General features: G+C 40.5%; 1 protein-coding gene across 1 annotated transcript in view; it reads right to left on the bottom strand.

The window, feature by feature from the left end:
• Positions 1–257: 257 nt before the first annotated feature.
• The window catches only part of LRRC52 (leucine rich repeat containing 52), a 42,352-nt gene continuing 24,636 nt past the window's right edge, over positions 258–17,973 (bottom strand). The window contains exon 2 of the mRNA XM_036755481.1: positions 258–586. Within this exon, the coding sequence (XP_036611376.1) occupies positions 258–586 (329 nt within the window). The remainder of the gene's footprint in view (positions 587–17,973) is intronic.

Genomic DNA, 17,973 nt, shown 5'->3' with positions numbered 1-17,973 from the left:
ATCATTGAGCTTGTTTATTTTGTTAATATTATTTCATCCACAAGAATAGCACTGAAGAGATAGGAGAGAGAGAGAGAGAGAGAGAGAGATGAGAGAGAGAGAGAGAGGGAGAGAAGAGAGAGAGGGGATAATTGAGAGAAAGAGAGATCGAGAGAGAGAGAGAGAGGGGGAGGGAGAGAGGGGGGGGGGGGAGCAATAAAGGGAGCTGGGATCCTGGGATCCTCAGGGAAGGCACATCTGGTATTAGTCTATGGCATCTAAACAAAATGGTGGTTCGTGGCATCAAAATTTCTATCATGATTACATTTAAAAACCTGGGTCCTTTTGGGCCTTTCATCCTTAATTTCTTCATCCAGCTCTTCATCTTCAGCCTTCCGGTGGATGTTTTCACAGAGTACTGCACACACTCCAGTGATCCAGGCTGCGACTGTGCCACCGAAGAAGATGCAGAAACCAATCAGGAGCAGGAAGGCATAGTCCCAGCGGTCCAGGTGGGTGAGACATTTGTATCTGAGTGGGTTCCCTGCCATGTGCAAGGGCCACCCTGCCATCTCTGTAGGTTCTTTGCAGGTGGCATTTAAGCCACCTGTAGGAGAAACACAAGAGAGAGAAAGAGAGATAACTAAGACATAATAGAGACCTCAAGTGGTTGTCTAGTCATTCCCAGCCTGTGGGCCATGGACCCTGGGGAGCTCTGGGATAATTGTAATGGTGTTCATAGATATACCAAAATTGTCATTTTGGTTTTTATTTATCTCCAAAAAATATGCATACTAATTCAATATATTAGATAAGGAGACATATCATCTATAGAAGGAATAAACAATTTCTCTCAGCATATCTATTGCTATTTTTCAAAAGTTTGTAGTTGCTGTCGTGGATGACAGAACATAGACTCATTTAAAAGCATTTCTGAATACATCACAGCTTTTATGTTTTACATTTTTATATGTTTTATATTTTCAAGCAATATGTATTAATAGTATAACTACTATCATGTAGTCTATAAACACTTCTGACATTAAGAAAGGTTTCTCAAATTCTAAGAGATGGAGAACCACTGGTCTAATCAATTTCCTATTTTCAAGTATAGCTGCAGTCAAGTGGGTTTATATCTTGTTGTTAAGGATCATCAAAGAAAGAGGTTCCATATAGGTTCAGAGAAACCAGGTGATCTATGGCATGGATGCTACTGAGTACCACATGAGGTTATCCACAGGTCAACACTAAACTTGCAATCAGAAGATCTTGCCTAAGTCCTTGATTGGCCACTATAGAGATGTGCTATCATGGACAGGTCACTACTTCTTTGAGTAAGTTTCCTTATCTGTAACCTTGAGGTTAATAAACCTTTTACCTGGAATGATTGTTGTGAGGAACTGACTTATTAGCTACAAAGCATTATATAATGTCTTATTACTATTTACATTATCCTTCTTTTCTCCTCCATTTTCATTGCTCTTGTTTTCTGACATTTTCTCTTCTGTTCTTCCTCTACCTGTGCTTTACCCCTAGCAGTGACACCAAGTGGCTCCTATGGAAAATACTTATCTTAGTTGGTACTCCTCGTAGAATAATAATAAAAAGTAGCATTTAGATAGCACTTCACGGTTGTCATAGTGCTTCAAATATTATCTTATTTGATCTTCACAATAGCCCTAGAAGGTACGTGCTATTATTATCCTCATTTTACAGATGGAGAAATGGAAGCAACCATGGTTAAATGATTTATCCAGGGTGATACAACTAGCAAGTGTCTGAGGCCAGATTTGAACTCAAATTGTCTTGATTCCAGGTTCAGCAATCTATCCACTGTGCCACCTGGCTGCCTTGCATAGACCTTAGAGAGCCTCAGGAGTGGGGAACTTGTGGCCTTGAGGCCACATGTGACCTTCTAAGTCCTCAAATGCAGCCCTTTGATCGAATCCAAACTTCACAGAACAAATCCCCTTAATAAAAAGGATTTGTTCTGTAAGACTTGGACTCAGTCACTTTTTTCCCCTGGTATCTTATGACTCATAATCTTAGGAAGATGTTCCTTCTGTTTAAATCTGAAACTTCTTTTGCTTATTTTTTTTTGTTAATTTCTCATTATTCTGTTCTCAGAGGAGATGGAGAAGGAAAGTCTTCATTCTCTTAATGAGGAGTGGGAACTTTGGCTCACATCTTTCTCTCTCACCCAAATAATCTGTGAAAATAACCTCACGACTTCATTGCATGTGATGGTCCTGTTGCATTAACTAAAATAACACTTGAAAATTCTTTCTGTTCTGAAAAGTTCTCTTGGAATTGTAGAGCTGGAAAAGACCTTAGAAATCATTTTTCTCAAACTCCTTTATTTTACAGATGAGGAAATAGGCCCAAAGAGGAAAGATGATAAATGTACAAGGTCACACAACTAATGATAAAGCTGGGAATTATTTTGTGACTTCCTGACTACAGTACCATACTGAGTCTCTCATTGATGAAACAGGCAACTAGAATTATGTCAGATAATAAGTTCTGAGTTTCATGGATGATTACGCTCAAAGAATTGGTCAACTAGTGGCTGATGGACTTGATGAGACTTGCTGTACTAAGACTGGTCCTCAGGAAACAGGCACAGTTAGTCATACTAGGACTATCCTTAAAAACTTTATATTAAAATTATTATTATCTCTCGGATATATGATTCTCATCACTCCTGCTGTATTCCACAGGCAAGTAAACTTTTATATTGTATATGCCTGGATGTGAGATCTCTGTATTTATATGTGCTGATGGCTTTAGTAATAATTTAGTGTAAATTGGTAAGTAGTGGGCCTGGGAGAGAGAGAGAGGGAGAGGGAGAATGAGAGGGAGAGGGAGAGGGAGAGGGAGAGGGAGAGGGAGAGGGAGAGGGAGGGAGAGAGGGAGAGAGAGAGAGAATGCTTCATGTGAAATACTGCAGAGAAAGATGAGGAACAAGAAAAGGCAATCACATTTGGCACTTAGAGATCATTGGTACCTGTAGAAAGAGCAGTGTCAGTTAAGTGATGAAGTCAGATTGCAGAGGGTTTAGGAGCAAGTGAGAGGAAAGGTAGAGGCACCTAGTGTAAATGGATTTCTCAATGACTTTAGCAGAGAAGGGGAAGAGTGTTATAGGACAGTAGCTAGTTGCATGGGTAGAATCAAGTGAGGGGTCTGCTGATGCCAACACTATTAAAGATGCTGTTTCAGAAGTTACCAATGATTCCTGAGTTGCTTGTTCCAACCTTTTTTCCTCAATCCTTATTCTTTTCGATCTAATCACTACTTTAGACTCTGTTTTAGACTCTCTTTGGTACTGTCTCTTCCCTTGATCTCCACGATGTTATACTCTCCTGATATTCCTCCTGTTACTGCTTTTAATTCTATTCCCTGACATATTCCCCAAAGTTCTGGCTTCCCTATTTTTCTTCTTCTCTATCTATGCCTTCCCAATTTCATGGTGCTGACTATTACTTTTCTGAGGATGATTCACAAATCTGTGTCTCCACTTGTAATGTTTATCTAATCAATTGTAAAGTCCCCCTGATTCTTACTCTGACACAACTCTCTAATCTCTACTTATTTTTTTTATCTCCATGGCTGCACTCTAGTTCAGGACCTTGGAATTAAGAGGACCAAATCTTCCTGATGATCTGGATCCAAAGCTCACCTCTGACACTGCATGTGTTTGGCAAGTCATTTAACTTCTCTGACTTGGTTTCCTCATCTGTACAAAGGAGATAGTAGTAGCACTCATCTGTCTCACAGGGTTGTTGTGAGAAAACTAGCTAACCTTTAGAAATGTTACCTACCATTATTATCTCTCTTTGAGTGTTGTGATAGCCCCTTAAATTTTTTGGGGGGAGGCAGACCTGTGATTTAATGGAAAAAGGGAGCTCCCAGTAAAAAAAATTCCCACCAATAAAGATTGGGACCTGCTTTTCCATTTATAGCCTAAAAGACCTGCCCAAGTGTAGTATCAATTAAGTTGAGACTTTCTTACTGTTTTAAAATGATTAATCGAGTGTCTTTGATTGAGTCTTACTAGGTGCGAAGCCCCAGGCCCAAACCCCTATTAGGTGCTAAGCCTATATGGGTGTGAATTGGTAACTAAGGTGGGGCTCCACGTGGGGCCAGTGAAGGAAGGTGCTAACACCAGAGCCAATTGAAGGAGCCTAAGTTCTGGTTGCTCAGAAGATGTTTGATGATGTCTGAAACTGCATAAAAAGGGAAGGCAGAGCTATTTGCTCAGGACTCTCACTCTTGGTGGCATGCTGATGTGGACACTCCAGGCAGCTGTAGCCAAGAGCCCTCCAGCTTGTAAACCGGGATGTTGGGACTTTGTTAAACCTTGGTAACTATGAATTGTATTGGGTCTGTTTGTAATTTGATTGTATTTGCTCTGAAGTTCAGGGTGCTGGCTTTTTCCCCTAAACTGAGTGAATGATATTTGTATGCTGGATTAAAGTAAGCTTGTTAGCCACTTAACATTGCTTTCCTTAGTAAAGCAGATCAAAAGAACCTGGGCTTGCAGCACTCTGTGAGCTGGTTGTTGTTGTTTTTACACCCCCACAGCAGCTGCTAGCTGGATTGTTGAAACACCGAGTCAATGTGAAGTTAATTGACTTATTGAGGGTCATACTGCTAGCAAGTATTGAAGGTGGGACTTGATAGGTCTTCCTGATTCCAGAGGTCAGCTCTGTATCCACTGCCCTACAATGCTTCTATCTGGTCACTGTGACTCCAGTTTCTCTCTTTCCCAATCTACCTGACTGTCCTAGTCAGCATTGCCAGATTAATCTTCTTAATGCCCATTTGTGATCACATTACCCCACTGTTCAAAACCCTCCAATACCCTCTCCCCCACTGTTGCCTCCAAAATAAAGTCCAAACTGAGACTGACATTCAAGGTCTCTGCCAGTATGGCCCCAACCTACTTTTGCAGCCTTCCTTCACAATACACCCTTTCCCATACTCGACATCACAGCCAAACTGGAATTGCCAGGATTCCCTGAATACTTCCTGAGCTTTCCTGACTCAATGCAGAGGCTCTTACTGCTTCCTCCCTCCCTGCAGCTCAGTTCCAATCCTACCCCTCACCATGAAACTTTCCCTGACCCCTCCCAGACATGATTTCTCTCTCCTCTGAACTCTCACATAGAACTTATTGTAACCCTTTCAAATTCTTCCTTAACTTATTATATTTATATCAGAGTGATTTGTATCTGTATCATTATCATGCTTACTAGACCGTAAACCCTATAGGGCTGGAACTATCTTATTTTTCTTTATATGCATCTTTCAATTGACTACCATAATACTTTGCCCATTTTTGAGGTGGGAAGGGGGTGGATTGGACTTGTGATGTCATTGGTATGGGAACTTAATATAAGAAAATTCTATCAATGAAGACTGAAACCTTTCCTACCATTTAAAGTCTCTGAGAACTGTGCCCTGAGGTATAGGAACACATTCATTTTTATATCATCTCTCTGATATATGGTTGCCATCACCCCTGCTCTGTCTCATTGGCAAGTAAACTTGCTTATTGTCTATGCCTGGGTGTGAGATTACTGCATTTATATATGCTGATGATTTTGGCCAAGAGATTAGGTGACCTGCCCAAGGTCACACAGCCAGTGCGTATCAGGGTTTAGACAAATCCAGGTCTTGATTATGAAGCTGGATCTCTGTGAACCTCTATGAACATTGCCCCTTTATATATGTAAGTATTTTGCATAGAGGAATGGGTCAATGCTTGTTGGATTGAGTTGAATTTTATCGACAGAAAATGGATGACTACAAACCTAGGGGATATACCAAGCTATGATCATCATCATAATAACTGACATTTACACAACACTCTGTTTTGCAAAGCATTTTACATATGCAGAGTGACATAAAAGTCTCGGTGCAGTTTTAAGCTTCAATGGCTTTAAACCTGCATCATCTCGTTTGTCACACAATATTCCTAGCACTTTACATATTTAAGGTGTTCCAGAAGTCTTGGTGTAGTTTTAAGCTATTAATTTTAAGCTATTAAAGCTTAAAACTGCACCAAGGCTTCTGGGACATCTTGCATCATCTCATCGTTTATACAAGATTCTTAGCCCAGCTGAAAATAACTTACACTTAATTTCATTAGCATTGACCAGCAATGCTGATAATGAATAGCATGGCTGTCACAGGATTTGGAGTTGGAAGGAACTTTAATAGTCATCCTGTCCAATGATCTCATTTTATAGATCAGCAAACCGAAACTTAGAGAGATTGTATGAGGGATTTGCCCAAGGTCAGGCAGTCAGTTAAGTATCAGAGATAGGGTTCAAACCCAGGTTTTCTGACCCCTCCCCCCAAACCAGTGTTCATTCCACAATATAGGGCTGAAGAAAAGAGAAGTCAGCAGTAATGAGAACACTAATGAGAGGCAGTATGATGTAATTGATAGCTGACTTTGGAATTAGCAAGCCCTGGGTTCAAGTCTTGTTCTGACACACTCTCTCTTTGTGATTCTGGGCAAGTTATTTAACCCCTTAGTTTCCCAGACAACTCCCTACTGCTTGTAAGGTGCTGGTCTGCATTGGTAATGGAAATTAGTCACTGGAGCTCCTCATAGCTATGAAGTCGCAGATTCCTTACACATAGTGAGGGGTATGGCAAAGCTTGAGAGTTTATAAAGTACTTTATCCATAGTAACTCTTTGAACCCCACAATAACCTTGGGAGTCTGGTAGTACAGGTTTTAGTATTCCAATTTTATAGATGAGGAAACTGAGTCTCAGAGATATTGATAACTTCCAGGTCACGTAGCTAGCAAGTGGTTTGGGTGGGATTTGAACCAAGCATGTGGTCCTGAATCCACGTCCAGTACCATTTCTCCAAGGGAATTAGAAGAAGCATGACTTTATTGCCAGCAATATTACTTCAGTCTTGTGTGCTCGGGATAAGACATGCTTTCCTATGCCAAGTCCTAATGCCCCATCTTCCAATGCTGAAGTACATACATGACAGCCATGTTATGACCATCAGTCATTCTAATATTAGATCCAGTTTCAGAAATGAGGTCCCCTTCTCTAATCTCTGCTTGTTAAGAACCTATTTTAAGACACAGACTCCTCCATCTTGGGAGAGTGTGTCTGAGGGGGTTATCTTTATCTTTATAATAGGTTATACATTCAGAGTCTCTTCTCCCTTTTGATCTAAGAAGCAATGATGTAATAGAACAAGCCTGTGTAGTGGAATGAAAGACCAATGAATTCAGAGTTAGAAGACATGGGTTCTAATCCCATGCTGTTTGACCTTGGGCAAGTCACTTGTCCTCTTTGGGGCTCAGTTTCTCCATCTACAAAATGAGAGGGTTGGATGGATAGCACTTATATATTGCTTTAAGGTTTGCAAAGCACTTTACAAATATCTTGTTTTAGCCTCATAACAACCATGTGAAGTAGTTGCTATTATTTTCCTCATTTGACAGTTGAGGAAACTGAGGCAGACAGAGGTTAAGTGACTTACCCAGGGTCACACATTTGACATGTTTTAGAGGTGAGATTTGAACTCAGGTCTTCCTGAGTCCACCAGTCTATTCACTGTGTCCCCTCCATTGCCTCTCTAAAATGATCAATCACTAAGGCATCTTCTAGCTTGGGATCTTTGTCAGCTGGAGTTGGAGGAACTGGATCTGAGTAGAGGCTCTAACACCATTAAGCCAAACAAATATGGTCACATGTTACTTGAACTCTCCAATTCTCAGTTTCTTCAACCATAAAATAGAAATAGTAATGAATTACACTATATATCTCATAGGGTTATTATTGTGAGAAAAAGCGTTATAAGAATGTAAATTGCTGCTATAAAACAATAGAGTAGCTATCTAAAGACAGGTTTTCCCAGAATGAGTCAAAGGTAGCAGCAGCAATCAAAACTCTTTTTTCTCTCCTAAAAATGGAATTCTCTGCTTCCTACCCTGAAACTTCCTCCTTTATGACCCACTAGTTGGGGTGATGATACTAGTGTGGGTGCAGAATGGAGAAAAGGGTGAAAAAGCTTGGAGATTTTAGACAGTCCATAAGAATTCAATAAAATAAGAAGGGAAGAAATGGGGAAAGGTAGGAACAGGCTAGGGGAGGCTCACTGGCATTGGAGTGACCAAGGTATCTCCATGCTCCCTAAATATGTTGCTCCACCACCCCAAACCTAATTTCACTTTATGTGATCACACTGAAGAGAGTTCTGCTAATTTGAGATTTTTTTTCTGTTGGACCATCTCCACTTTTAGTAATAGATACTTCTGGGATGGTCAAGGGCAATCTGTCATTAATATCACTTTAATCTCTTTATTAGTTTAATCTTATTACTTTCCTGAGGACAGTGGCACTATGAGAAAGGAAGTATATGTAGGGAGCCAAGTATGGAAATTTGGAGCATGGAGCACTTTGGGGGAAGGGAGGCCTTAGTAGAATGCTGGGGCCCCAAGGTAGTATGAAAGCAATGAGGACTTGGGAGAAGGATGTAGAAAGGGAGATAGAAAGGAAGCAAAAGCAAAGGTTGTTTCCTTTGGAATTTTACTTTGGTCTAGCCCTATAAGCAGGGAGGAGTTGGAGATTCTTCCTGTTTCATCCCCACTTCTGCTCTTCTAAGGCACTCTTGTTCTTAGAATCCCAAAGAAGGGAATACTGTTATGCTATAGTTCAACAGTGTTATGGGTTTAGTAGCTGTGCCTTTTCTTGGCCACCTAATCTTATGTATATTCAACACTGTTCAAAGTTGAGAGGCAGTGCAGTATAGTAGACATACTATTGAATTATGAGTCAGAAGACCTGGATACTTCTAAGATTTAGCAAGGTAATTTACTGGCTGGTTGAGTGATCTCAGACATGTCACTAGATAGCACAGTGGATTAAACACTGGGCCTGGAGTCAGGAAAATGACCAAATCCAGATTCACATACATACTAGTTATGTGACCCTGAGCAAGTCATTTAACCTCAGTTGGCCTCAGTTTCTTCAACTTAAAAAAATGGGGACATTAATAGCATCTACCTCCCAGGGCAGCTGGGTGGTGCAGTGGATAGAGGGCCACCCCTGGAGTCAGGTATGCTCAATTTCCTGAATTCAAATCTGGCCTCAGACATTTACTTGCTATGTGACCTTGGGCAAATCATTTAAACCCATTTACTTCAGTTTCCTTATCTATAAAATAACCCAGAGAAAAAATCGCAAACTACTCTACTGTCTTTGCTAAGAAAACCCCAAATGGGGTCATGAAGAGTTGGAGCTGGGCACTACTGAAAATGACTGAACAGCAACAATCTTCCAGGGTTGTTTTGAGGATCAAATGTGATATTTGTAAAGCACTTAGCACAGTGCATGAAACATAGTAGGTGCTTGTTCTCTTCTACTTCCTTTCCCTCTCTGAGCCTCAGTTTCCCCATTTGTAGAATGGAGAAAATCTCTTAACAGTATTGTTGAGAAGATTCAATGAGATAATAGATGTGAAAAAGCTATATGATTTTAAGTATTATTATTGTTAATCTTATTTTCAGTCAGGGAGGGTGAGCTAAACATAAAGGGCTTTCTTTACAATTACATAGAAATTCACTTGGTTAACCTGGAAAATCAGGTTCTGAGGCTTTTTTTCCACTAGACTTTCTACCTGCTGCTCCTATATAAGAAAGTAGGAGCTTGATTTCATTCATTCAAAAGATACATATTGAATGCTTACTTTGGACTAGGCATAGGTTCTGAAACATGCTCCCTAACCTTGAAAGGTTTACAATATAGTATGAGTGATAAATCTCACAAATATGCAAATATTTGAAGGATTTGTGATTTTACCATTTCAGGGAGTTCCCTGTGGGGAGCCACCACCCACCAATGCACATTGGAATCTATCTAAAGGAGAAGCTTCTGGCATGAAAAGGTTAAGTGACTTGTCCAGGGTCACATATTTAGTGAGTGCTAGAAAAGGCCATTTAAGTACTTCCTGACTCCAAACCCAGCACTCTATCCATTATGCTCTATTTCCTCTACAGAAATAACTACAATAAAAAGAGGGAAAACTCTCTCCCTCCTGAGGAAGTCCATTCCACTGTAGGATAGCTCTAGTTTAGTGGTTCTCAAACTTTTTGATCTGAGGACCCCTTTACACTCTTAAATATTATTGAGGACCCCAGAGCTTTTGTTTATGTGAGTTATAGCGGTTGGTATTTAGTAAAAATTAAAATGGACAAAAATTTAAAATTAGGATAATAAACTCATCATAGTTAACATGATTTTTGTGAAAAATAGCTCCATTTTCCAAAACAGAAAAATTAGCAAGAAGACTAGAACCATTTTACCTATTTTTGAAAATCTTTTTAATGTCTGTCTTAACAGAAGACAATGATAAAATAATGATTAATAAAAGGAGTTGGATTCTCATACCCGCTTCTGCATTCAATTTATTGCAATATGTTTTGTTTGAAGGACATAAAAAAATCCAGTCTCACATAGATGTGTGGTTGGGGAAGTGAGGAGTTTTTAACAGGTAAATAACATTTTAGTGTTATTATCAAAATAGTCTTGACCTTGCAGAATCCCTGAAAGGATCTTGAGAGATCCTCAGGAGTGCTCAGACTACCCTTTAAGAATTGATACTATAGTAACTCGGACTTTCCCCCTTACATCAAACCTATACTTCTTTGCAATTTCTACTAGTCATTCCTATTTCTGCCTTCTAGGGTCAAAGAGAAGTCTAAATAATCCTTCCGGACGAAAGCCTTTGAAGTACTTGAAGTCGTCTATCATATTCCTCCTGAGTTTTCTCTAGGCTAAACATCTCCAGTTCCTTCAAATGACTGGCAGCATGCAAGGACTTGAGGTCCTTTAGGTCTCGTGACTCCCAGACTAGTGATCTTTCTACTATACTAGGAAAATTCAGAACTCCTTAGCTCTGGCTAGTAAATAGAGCATTAGGTCCAGCATTAGGAGACCTAGGAGATGGAGATTATAACTCATGCAGATACCCAGAAAATAGGAGGCTTACTTTGTAAAAGTCCCAGCTAGGAGTGTAAGACTCCCATGAATGGACCCAATTCTAGATGGATCACTGTTTTATGCTGTGAACAGTTTTTCCAAGTTTTATAAACTCTATTTTGCCACATAGATCTGGGAAGACTTCCTCAAGGTATCCCCCTTTCCCTACCCCCTTCCTCTTTCTCATTCCTTTGCTTCCAAAGGTCTAGAAATGGAAAGATGTAGCCTGAAAAGTTTTTTTTTAATGTGTACACAGAAATGGACTCTAGAACTATCTATATGCAGAATTATACTTCCTAGATTTCAGGTATCCCTTATGCCAATCTTACCTTGCTGAATATATCTTTTCCCCTCATTTATTCTCTAGTACTGCTCCACAGATCGACTTCTTAGCCTGACTTTTTAGACTCTTTTTGTTGTTCAGTCATTTTCATTTGTGTCTGACTCTCCTTGACCCCATTTTGGGGTTTTCTTGGCAAAGATTCTGGAGTGTTTCGCCATTTCCTTCTCCATTTCATTTTCTAGATGAAAAACTGAGGCAAACAGGGGTAAGAGACTTGCCCAGCGTCACACAGCTAATGAGTGTCTGAGGCCAGATTTGAACTCAGAAAGATTAGTCCTCCTGCTTTCAAGCCCAGTGCTCTATCCCTTTACCACCTTTTAGGACTCTATAAGCTGGGTTCTATCACTTATCCCACCTTATGGTTTGGCCTTTGTTCTTGAAGAAGACCATAACAATGGGAAGATGATTTGAGTGAGGGAGTTTTCCCCCCTAAACTCCTACTATACCCCTTCTCCTCCATCCTTCTGCTCTGTTCTCTTGCTCTCTCTTTTCTCAAAGCCTGGGGTGCTTTCCCATTTCTTTCTCTAAGCCTTAACCTTCTGTAAAGCCTTTGGTCTAATATCACCTTCTCTATGAAGTCTACTGTGACCACCTCAGCTAGAAGTATACTAGTAAAATGTTTAACAGCCTGAAAAGCAAGACATGCTGTCAAGTTTAATATGAATTATTAACATTTCCTACATTACTTTCTTAAATCTAAACAATAAACAAAACATTAAATCAAGCCCTGATTTGTAGCATTTGAGGATTTTTGAAGTATAAATGTTTACCCTGAAAATTTACCAATCAACTCTTGAGAGGTGGTTTGAGCTGCTTCCAGCACACCCTGATAGCTCTCTCTTTTTCTTTGTCTTATCTGGCACCCACCTTTTGAGAGTAAGCAGATGTTACCTTGATTTGTAATTTTAAAAATATACCTGACTTGTCTTCCTCACTCCTCACTATAACTCTTTCTGAGGAAACATATCTTAGACCTCTTTGAATCCCTAGAGTGTCCTTAACAAGGAACCACCACAACAATAATGGTGATAATAATAATAATATTAAGTATTTATATAGGGCTTTAAGTTCTGTAAAATGCTTTACAAATATTCTCTCATTGGATCCTCACAAGAAGCCTGGGAGGTAGATGGTATTGTTATTATCCCCCTTTTATAGATGACGAAACTGAGGATAGGAGGTCAAATGACTTGCCCAGACTAACAAGAGTCTGAGGATGGATTGGGATTCAGGTTTTCCTGACTCCAGGTCTAGCACTATATCCACTGAATCACCTAAGCTGCCCCTATGAAAGTTTTTGAAAATGACAGCTGGAATTTACATAGCTCTCTAGGATTGGCAATATGCTTGTCAAACAATGTCACATTTGATCCTCACAACAACCCTATCGGGTAGGTGTTGTTATTATCCTCATTTTATAGACAGGTAAACTGAGTCTCAGAGAGGTAATAAATTGCCCAGATTCACACAGCTAACAAATGTTTGAGGCAGGATTCACATTGAGGTCTTCTCGATTCCAAGTCCAGCACAAGATGGACTCTCTTTCCCCTTTTTCTTTTTGCCTTTCTTGGTCACCAGTTGTCTATTCCTCGTTGGGCCCAAGGCTCTTGTTTGTCCCAGTTAAAGCTCCTAGATGCAATTACACACTCCATTAAAGTTTAACCTGAAAGCCTGCAAATGGTTCCTGGGGAAACATAAAACGCTCCTTTTTCTATTTTGAACATGGCCCATTGCTTGCTCACAAGGAGAAAAGCTGCCTGCCGCAGTGTGATGTTAACAAGGGAGTGAATGCTACAGTTGCCCCAAACACCCTCTTAGCCTGAGGGAGGGTGCAACCTTTATAAATACTGGGGACCCTTTGTCTTCTCAGGGATATTCTGACCTCCTCTGCTTCCCTGCAGAAAATCTGTCGGAACTCAGTAATTGCAAGGAGGCATTCTTTTTTTTCCTGCTACTACAAGATGCTTACCTCTGAGGTTCATAGGAATCTGGTTCCAATTTGGAAGCAGTGATCCATTGATCCATGGATCCAGTGATCAGGCAAGTGTATAGAATGCTGGATTTCGAGTCAAGAAGACTTGAGTCTTCAATCTGGCCTCAGGCACTTACTAGCTGTGAGACTGTGGGCAAGTCACTTAACCTCTATCTGTCTTCGGTTTCCTCACCTGTATAATAGGTATTAATAGCACCTGCCTTCCAGGGTTGTTGTAAGGATTAAATGAGATGATATTTGTAAAGCAATTAGCACAGTGCCTGATATATAGCAGATGTTTAAAAAATGTTTGTTTCCTTCCCTTCTCCCATTGAGCAGATCCCTCACAGTATACCCACAAAGCCTGGACTCAAGTCCTGGCTTTTCTATTTGTCAACTAAGTGACCTTGGGCAAATCGCTCAAATTATCTGGGTCTCGTTTTTTATTAAATGAAGAGGAAAATGGACAAGGTGATCTTGGAGGTCCTTCACAGCTTGAAAGGTCTATGCATCTGGCTGCAGGCTATATTTGAGTAACAGTCCCTGAAGGAGCTAGTGCCCTGTACATACCCTAGCAAGTTCTGGACCTTAATCTTTGACCATCTCTTCACACAGGGGGCAGTATGACTCAGCTGACCAATTGGTGTCCTGGGTATCTGAGTTATGTTTCATCTATTTTGTTAATTTTGTACGTATGAGCAGATAATAATAGCTAGGGCTTTAAGGTTTGCAAAGGACTTTGTAAATATTTACAAATATTTCATCCTTCCAACAATCTTGGGCAGGAAGGTGCTATTAATATAACCACTTTACAGATGAGGAAACTGAGACTGAAGGAGGTTGAATGACGTTTTTAGGGTCACCCAGTTAGCAAGTGTTTGAAGCTGGATTTGAATCCAGTTCTTCTTGATTCAATATCCAGTACAGTACCCACTTTGCCACCGGCTGCCTTGGTTACCATGCCCAGAGAGCCACACTCTGCAGGACCATTGAGACAGCATATACAATCAAAGCTTAGTGTTTCAATCACTTAGGATCATAGGATCATAGATACGTTGCTAGAAGGAGCCTTGACTAGCTAGTTCAATGGAAACCATGGCTGGGAGGAGTTCAATGACTTTCCTATGGTCATTCAGGTAGGAAGTGGCAGCAGCAGGTTTTGAACACCATTCTTCCTGATACTAGGTCCAGCATTCTATCTGCCAGGACAAAGTTAATAATCATGGCACAGTGTATCTACAATGATTAGTTCCAGGGGAGATAAAATGCAAAATGTGAAATAATTGTGCATAAGATATATCTAAAATCAGTTGGGGATAGTCTCAGAGGGATGGCACTAAGATTGAGGAGGGCTGTGGAGAGCTCCTTATGGCAAATGAGACTTGAAGAAGTTGGGGGAGATGAAGAGGGATAATGCTCCAGGTACAGGAGACAACCAGTGAAAATTCTGGTAGTTGGAGGTGGAGTGGCATGTGTGAGAAGAAAGGAGGGAAATAAGCATTTATAACGGGTCTACTATGTGTCAGGCACTGTGCCAAGTGCTTTTTTCCCAAATATTATTTTATTTGATCCTCACAACAATAGTGGGAGGTGGGTCCTTTTGTTATCCCCATTTTACATTTGGGGAAACTGCGGCAAACAGAAGTTAAGTGACTTGCCCAGAGTTGTATAGCTAGTTAGTATCTGAGGACAGATTTGAACTCAGGTCTTCCTGACTCCAAATTCAGTGCTTTATCCCTTGTGCCACCTCTTTTTCCAGCTAGGAGGACATTGTCATTGGAATGTATAGAGGAGAGTAGGGTGTAGGAAGACTGGAAAGGTAGGAAGGTGCCAAGTTCAGATTTTATATTTGATTCTGGAAGTAATAGGGAACCATTGGAGTTTATTTAATGGCGTGTGTGTTGTGTGTGTGTGTGTGTGTGTGTGTGTGATATAACCAGAACTGCATATTGGGAAGATCAATTTGACAGCTGAATGGAGAATATATTAGAGTGAGAAGACACTTGAGGGAGGGACACCAACCAGCAGGATATTGTAATAGTCCAGGTGTGGGGTGGTGAGGGCCTCCTGCACTAGGATGGTGGCATGGTTAGAGGAAAGAAAGGGACATATATGATGTCCCATACATATATGATGTTATGAGGCTAGAGATGATAGGACTGGGAAACAGATTAGATAAGGGGCAGCTGGTGGTACAGTAGATAGAGTGCTGGGTCAGGAATACCTAAGCTTAAATCTAACCTCAGACACATATTAGTTGTGTGGCCATGAACAAATAGTTTAACTTCTATTTGCTTTAGCTTCCTCAACTGCAAAACGGGGATGATATTAACATCTGCCTTGAAGCGTTGTGAGGATCAAATGAGATAATATTTGTAAAAAACACTTAAGACAGCGCCCAGCACATAGTAGAAACTTTAAACATGTTTACTCCTTTCCTTTTCTTCTTTTCCCATGGGGGGTCAAGAACAATTGAGGCCTAAGTTGTGAGTCTAGGTGACTGGAAGGTTAGGGATACCTTAGACAAAAAATAGGGAAGTAAGAAAGAGGGGAGAATCCAGGGTGAGTGGAAAGATAATGAGATTAGTTGTGGATGTGTTAACTTTAAGATTTCTATGGGACATTCAGTTTGAATAGCAATTGGCATATATGGGGCTGGAGATTGGGGGAGAGGTTAGTGCTAGACAGGTAGATATGGGACTATCTGTATAGAGATGATAACTGAAAACATGGAAGGTGATGATACTGTCAGGTGAAATTGTACAGGGAATGAAAGGGAAGAAGACCCATGACAAAGCCTTGGGGGACCTGCCACTGTTAGTGGATGTCATGTGGATGAAGATCTAACAGAGGACAAAGAAGAAGCAGTCACACAGGTAGAAGGAGAGCCAGGAGAGAGTAATGTTGCATGATAGGCTACAGAGAATATCAAGGAGAAGACAGCAGTGTCAAAGACTGAAGAGAAGTCAAGTAGGATGAGACCAAGAAAAGCCATTATATAAGAGATTAACTAGTGTTAAGAGATTAAGCATTTAAGAGATGATAACTTTAGTTTGATAACTTTGGAGAGAGCAGTTTTGGATGAATGATGAGGTTGGAAGCTAGACTACAGAGTTAAAAAGAGAATGAGAAGAAAGGAAGTGGAGGCATTAGTTATAGACAGCTTTCTAAAGGAGCTTAGACGCCAAAGGGAGGAGAGATATAGGACAACAACTGTTGGGGATGGACATGTATAGTGAGAGTTTTTTTTTAGGAAAGAGGAGACATAACTATAATTGAAGGTAGATAATAGGTAACAACTAAAGATTAGTGAGAGATCAGGGATAATAGAGGGAACAATCTGCTACAGGAGACAAGATGGAATGGGATCACTTGTCGAGGAGAAGGACCATTTTTTCATACGAAATGGTTGAAGGAGGGAGTAGTCACAGAAGGCACCTGAGTGAAGTTAGATGAAGAACAAGGGAGAAAAGGGAGCTTTTCGTGAATGCTTTTTTAAAAAAAAATAAAATAGGCAAGGTTCGGAGCTGAGGGGGTAGAGAGGGGAAGGCTATGGTATATTTGAGGAGAGAAGAGGTTTGGAAAAGCCAATATGGTAAGTGAAATAGTAAATTTATTAGGAAGGTGTAAAATGAATGCCTGGCCACATTGAGGGCCCGATGGAGATTATGTAACATAAACTTGTAGTAGACCCAGTCACCAAAGTTTCGTGATTTTTTTTTCCAGCTTCATTGAGCAGCACGCCAGTCAGACCTTTAAAGGCTGGGGTTAGTGAGAGTAATCCAAGGTTGCCATTTAGCCAGACAAGATCTTTGATAGGATAAAGGGACAAGGGACTTATAAGAAGACTATGCAGTCAGTCAGTCAAAAAGCATTTATTAAGTACCTATTGTTTGCCAGTTACAATGTTAAGTGCTGGAGATAAAAAAAAGACAAAAGACAGTCCTTGTATTTGAATAACTCACAGTTTAACGGGAGAGACAAGAAGCAAACAAATATGTACAAACAAGCTCTATACAAGATAAATAGGAAATGATTAAGAGAGGGAAAACACTAGAATTAAGAGAGATTAGGAAAGATATGTTTCATAGAAGGAAGTATTTTAGTTGGGATTTGAAGGAAGCCAGGGTAGCCAGGAGAGAGAGATAAGGATGGAGAGCATTCCAGGCATGGCAGAGTCAGAGAAAATGCCTGGAGGTGAGAGCTGGAGTTTCTTGTTTATGGAACAGCAAAGAGGCCAGGGTCACCAGATGAAAGAGTGGGAGAATGGACTGATAGGATAGGGGGCTAGGTTATGAAGCACTTTGATGCCAAACAGGACTTTTATATTTAATCCTAGTGGTTATAGAGAGCCACCTGGGTTTATTGAGTGGTTGTCTCTCTCTCTCTCTCTCTCTCTCTCTGCGTGTGTGTGTGTGTGTGTGTGTGTGTGTGTGTGATAATTGGATCAACATTTTAGGAAAATCACTTTGGCAGAAGGAGGATGGATTGGCATAGGGAGAGATTTCTGGCAGATTGACCAACTAGCAGGCTACTGCAATAGTTCAGGGTGTAATAGTCCAGTGTCAGAGAAGAGAAAGAGGCATACTCAAGAGATGTTACAAAAGTGAAATCAATAGATCTTGGCAACAGATCGGATATGGGGATGAGAAGGAGTGA

This window comes from Trichosurus vulpecula, chromosome 4 (assembly GCF_011100635.1).
Source record: "Trichosurus vulpecula isolate mTriVul1 chromosome 4, mTriVul1.pri, whole genome shotgun sequence".
In the NCBI taxonomy this organism is placed as follows: Eukaryota; Metazoa; Chordata; class Mammalia; order Diprotodontia; family Phalangeridae; genus Trichosurus; species Trichosurus vulpecula.
Note: the sequence above shows the minus strand (reverse complement) of the source record. Positions and strands in the feature narration are given on the sequence as shown.